We start from the raw sequence: 5,586 nt of genomic DNA, 5'->3' as shown, positions 1-5,586 counted from the left end.
CTTTATTCGTGTAATATAAAAGGTATTATGTTTAGAGTGTTTGGAAAACTTTGCTTCATAGAACTTCCCATAATAGGAATTCAATGTCTGTGTTTAATCAGCCGACAATGGCTTTTAAAGTGATATTGATTATTTTAGTTTCAAGTATCGGAAACAAGTGTGGTATGAGGCTTGTATTATTATGATACAAAGGCATAGTGGGCAAATGTAATGTAATGGGTCAATAGACTTACATCCTATGTCCCAGTTGTCCCAACTGAAGACCTCACCTTTATAAATTAGGATGTTTATTTTGGTTTTTATATAAACATCCTTTTTAGGGTGTGATAGAAACTAAATATTTTTGAGGTGTATGGGTTATAAGGTGATGTCTTTTGAGTTTGAATTATGAACAAATAAAAATATCACTTATTAATCTAGTCAATTTCAAGAGCACCGAGTATATTGTTTAAATTAATTATGTGCTTAACAACCCTGTATAAATAAGATAGCGCTATTTTTAATCTAGAAAGTACATGTTTCCTGCAGTGAAGCACCTGTGATGCAGGCCAAAGATTACTCACTCATTTATTCTACACAAAATACACATTTGCTGTGCAATTTTAAATAAACATACCATATGTTTGTTTCCTTTAATTTTTCATTTTGTGACATTTTCATACATAACCATTACCAATGCCCAATATAACTACTTAACTTAACTAGTCATGTATTATATGTTTATATTTACAGCATTAAACAACAGCAGTTATTCCACGTATTGGCTGCTTATTCAATGTACAACACCGAGGTTGGTTATTGTCAAGGAATGTCACAAATCGCTGCTTTACTTCTTATGTTTATGAGTGAAGAGGTGAAAATATTAAGTGTATTTGGTCAAGCTTATATATATATATATAGCAGGGTGGGGCAGATGGGACACCTTTTCATTGTATTTTCTCCTCCCATTTGGAAGTAAACAAAGAATATTTAAAGAATTATAAAACCATATCCTTACTACTCCCATAGACCTTTGGTAAATGTTATCAGGATGCATTTTGGCTCTTTGGCAAGAATTTTTTTTAATCACAGTTAAAATTTACGATTAAACCACACAGGAAGCATTCTGGGCTCTCCATTCATTATTATACGAAGCCAAACACCGAATGCACGGTTTCTTCATCCCTGGTTTTCCAAAACTCATGCGTTTCCAAGAACACCACGATAAAATATTAAAGAAATTTTCTCCTCGATTAAAAAAACATCTGGTAAGTGTAATAGTGAATAGTGATTATTATGTCATCATGGCTAAGGTTTTTTTTCAATCTTGAAATGAGGGACAGTTTTTTTTTTAAGTTTTGAAAACTTTTGCTGTAATTAATATAGTCTTTTTTAAATCTTACAAAAACAGTTGTACAAATATTTCGCTTACTGCATGATAAAAAAAAGTGTTAACAAAAGTTTTGCTGCTTCATGTGTTTAAACAGTTTTGCTGTGTGGTATTATATTAAAATAAATTACTATGAAATACCAGGATTACTGTGGATCTGGTATTACGAATACATAACTGACAAAAAAAAGTCCAACTAATTCTATAGTAAAATATATATATTTTGTCTAAATGGCACGATGCCATTAGAGGATTATTGTGATTGACACATTTTTACTATTTCAGGACCGCAACGAAATATTTGCGTCTCTCTACTCCCTCAAGTGGTTCTTCCAATGTTTCCTAGATCGAACACCATTCCCTCTCACGTTACGAATATGGGATATCTATGTATTAGAGGGGGAGAGGGTTTTAACGGCAATGTCATTTACCGCACTTCGAATACACAAAAGTAAGTTCTTTGTAAAACTTGATTAAACCATATTAGCTGGTTGGCAAAGTAGGCATGTCCACCATGGTGTTTTCTGCACTGCATTCATCAGTAACTGTTAGAAACCATTAAGTTCTGAGTTGCATGGCTAAGTATTTTGCCTCCCCTGCATTTAAAAAAAATTCACCTATGTTTTTTAACATGGAACTATTCTATGTGGGTGAGGCCTTACAGTGCAGCACGTCATGGGGCCAAAGATTTAGGCAAGATTTGGCCTATTACACCAAAACCCAGGGTGCTACAACTCACTAGTGACTGGGTTGGAGCAATGGCCGTTAAATGTCTTGCCCAAAAAAAACATACGCCTATCGGTATCAAGCATTGAACCTGGTATCTTTTAGTTACAATGCAAGCACCTAACCCCTAAACAAGCCAGTGAAGCCACTGCGTTTGGTGTGCACTAGAACCTTAATTTTATAGGTTATTTATATCACGAGCCACCCGACCAAAATCTAATGTTTAACCCTCCACCAGCTGCATTGAAGAAGATGGACATGGACGGTATTGTTCGTTTCTTACAAGAAAAACTTTCGCAAGATTTTGGTTTGGATGACGATGCTGTTATTGAACAGCTTAAGGTTTGTGTTAAATGTGTTGGTGTGTTTTTGTAAAATGTAATGTGCCTGTGTGTGTGTAATGTGTATATACTATCAGTGTGTGAAAGTATGTATTTTGTGTATCGTAATGTTACTGTGTATGTGTATGTATCTCTATGTGTATGTATGTGTGATTAAGTACTAACTATGTATTTTTTCGTGACATAATTTATAAATTACCCAATTTACTGAACCAACATTATTAATTTACTCTCCTTGCCCAATAAAGTGACAAATTACCTTATTTACCGAAATAGCAACCTCTAATCCAGTTGGTAAAACTCCCTTTTACCCGATTATATTGGAATTATCCCATTCACCAAAATATTTACCCAATCTGAGATATTTTGAGTCAACCAAATTTAACCCAACCATTTAAAAACCACCCTAGTTACGGTTTATGCAAATATTTACCCTCATTTTACCCCATAAACGAGTAAATTTTACCCCATATATGATTGAACAACCCCAATTTTACCCTTATTTTACCCCAGATAAACATGGGTGAATTGAAACGAGCTGGTGTAGATCTACCGCCACCCGCTGGAGAAGAGGAATTACCGAAACTTCCGTTTGGACTTAAAGTTAAACCGACCTTTGCACAAGAAACTGGACTCCGATCACCTGTTACCATCAAGTCAAGTGAAGGTAGAAAATTTGAAATTGCCTAAACTATTTATTTTTAAAACTCTCAAAATAAAACTTGAAAAAATAAAGGTATATGCCTAAACAATACTTAAAAAAAAAAAATGAAATAAAATTAGGTTAATCATTTTTAAAGGGGAAACTGTATGTTTTGGAGGGAAAAACAATATTTAAAAACTTTGGTGTTATTTACAAGTAATCACCTCTGGTTAGATTTAATGTGCCTGTTAAGTTTGTTGTTCAGATACCCTAAAGTGAAGGTTTCAAACTTTACTATTTTTGCAAGTTATATCCGGATTTTCATGTTTCTATTCTATGTGTGTGAAATACCACAGCGTGCCATGAGTTATTTTCGAGTGTTTTTATATCATATTTTTAGGCTTCTTTTTTTTCCAGTGTTTCCATTTTATATTAATTAAGTTTATTTTTAGAGAAAAAGAAGAAATCTTCATCAATTCGTGGAAGCAAGAGGAAGTCCAAGAAAGATAAGAAAAAAGAAGAACAAATTCCAAACGGAGCAATTCCTACCCCTTCCAGTAACATCAGTAGTCCTCAGCAAAAGAAGAGTGACGAAAAATCTTCCGTGAAAAAGAAGGAAGAGCGCCCACAAGTGGAGAGTGTTGCTTCACCCGTTGAAAAAAAAAATTCATCGAAAAAAGAAAATAGGAAAAAATCTGTTGAACATGTTCCAAGCAATACGAAGGAGTCGTCACCGTTAAGTGACGCCCCGGTATCATCTGATGACGTGCAATCGTCGGGTAAAAGGACAGCGAAGGTTACACCTTCATCGAGCACCAAACAACCGCCCAACAACCCCACCAAGCGGACAAACGGTCAGTTACGTTTACCGAATGATTCGTCGTCCGAATCACACGGTAGTCATGACAACGGGAAAGTACAAATTGTATGGAAAGCCCCGAGTCCAGGGAAAACCCCCTCACCCGCACATAACGATAAATTTTTTGGGGGATCCCCAAAATGGGTGACACCCCGGGCAAATTGGGGTTCAATATCCGCTGCTACCTCACCCACCAAAAATGAATCTTCTTCGTATAAAAAGTCAAAAAGCGCTGAGCATTTAAGAAATCATTCAACCGTGCCAAGGTCACATGACAAGGTAAGACATTAATATCTTATAAATTATAATTTTTTCATCTTTAAATTGTTTTATTTTTTATTTCACTTGAACTCCTATTTTTGATACAATAAGAGAGATACTGACATAAAGTACTTTCTTATTTATGGGCAATTTCTAAAACATCAGGCTGGAAAAGAAAGAAAAACAAGAATAAATGCATTGCAACATGCTAAATATTAAGTACAAACTATTTTGAAGACTAGATTAATTTTTCCTTTTTTATTTTTGATTAGTGAAATTTATATTTATTTTGCATAAATGGCTTTTTCTTTTATCTTTTCTCTACTAATGTTGTAGTTTGTTTTTCAATTAAAACAAGTACAAATAATTCTTTACTAATCCAGCAAATGAGGCAGTGAGGCACAACTAATATAATTTGCAGTGTTGCGCATTAATTTTAAGCTAGCAAAATGCCAAACAACTTTAATCTAAAAATCTTTTAGTCAAACAAACTTAAATGCAATGAATTCATTGTCACCACTATTTCTACCAACACCTGGAAATTGCTGCTAGGGTTGTTTTTTTAAGCTAAAAGGCAAAGTGCTCATTACATATAGTACTGTGGGGTAAGATGGGACACCGTTAGCACATCATATTCAAATATTGTGATCAAGTTTTAAACAATTAACAACTGTTTGTTGAAGTCGTGAGAATACAGTTTTATAATTTTTTGAATGTTCTTTGTGTACCACCAAATGGGACTAGAAAATAGAATGAAAAGGTGTCCCATCTTTTCCCACCCTACCATAACAACCTGTCAAAAATTATTTTAAAAAGGTCTCCAGAAGTTTTTCCACTTAACCAATTGGTGACAGATACTTCATAAAAGATGTCTGTCAACTTGCATTTAAAACACATCTTTTACTACAAGTTGTTCGTGGGGTTCCCTAGCCATAATTTTAAAACACAACCGAACAACTGTTAGTTAAACTAGGTTGTGAATTTTTCATTCAGTTGCTTTAAATCTGTGGAATCTGGATATCTGATTTATATTAATAAGTTTTAAAACTGATAATTTAAAGACATCAACAGTTGGCATGAGATTTATGAATACAGCATGTGTGTCTGCTATAAAACAGGACACCCATATGATCATAAAACAAACTGAAACATAATGTACAAAAAAATCTTGTTATTTCCACAAATTTAAAGCAACACCTACATACACTGCATGGTCTTGGTAGATTTGTTTTAATTTGCCACCTAATTCTTAATTAGCAATAATTAGTACTAACCAACCAGTGATTCCTGTCATTTTGTTCCAATAAACTCGCAGCAGTTTCACATTTTCGAACCGTCGACAGGCCAACGCGCCGTCTACATTTGATTCGTCGGGATCGGGAGAAAT

General features: G+C 34.2%; 1 protein-coding gene across 2 annotated transcripts in view; it reads left to right on the top strand.

The window, feature by feature from the left end:
• Nucleotides 1-704: 704 nt before the first annotated feature.
• Nucleotides 705-5,586, top strand: part of LOC100186824 (USP6 N-terminal-like protein) — an 8,365-nt gene continuing 3,483 nt past the window's right edge. Inside the window, exons 1-7 of one of the 2 annotated variants that reach the window (XM_026840088.1) lie at nucleotides 705-853; nucleotides 1,098-1,247; nucleotides 1,655-1,820; nucleotides 2,334-2,437; nucleotides 2,950-3,103; nucleotides 3,532-4,217; nucleotides 5,543-5,584. In XM_026840088.1, the coding sequence (XP_026695889.1) occupies nucleotides 776-853; nucleotides 1,098-1,247; nucleotides 1,655-1,820; nucleotides 2,334-2,437; nucleotides 2,950-3,103; nucleotides 3,532-4,217; nucleotides 5,543-5,584 (1,380 nt within the window). In that variant the 5' untranslated portion in view covers nucleotides 705-775. The remainder of the gene's footprint in view (nucleotides 854-1,097; nucleotides 1,248-1,654; nucleotides 1,821-2,333; nucleotides 2,438-2,949; nucleotides 3,104-3,531; nucleotides 4,218-5,542; nucleotides 5,585-5,586) is intronic. The other variant, XM_018817647.2, reaches the window with a different exon arrangement.

This window comes from Ciona intestinalis, chromosome 2 (assembly GCF_000224145.3).
Source record: "Ciona intestinalis chromosome 2, KH, whole genome shotgun sequence".
NCBI lineage: Eukaryota > Metazoa > Chordata > Ascidiacea > Phlebobranchia > Cionidae > Ciona > Ciona intestinalis.
The sequence above is the reverse complement of the archived record's forward strand: the minus strand, read 5'-3'. Positions and strand labels throughout refer to the sequence as shown.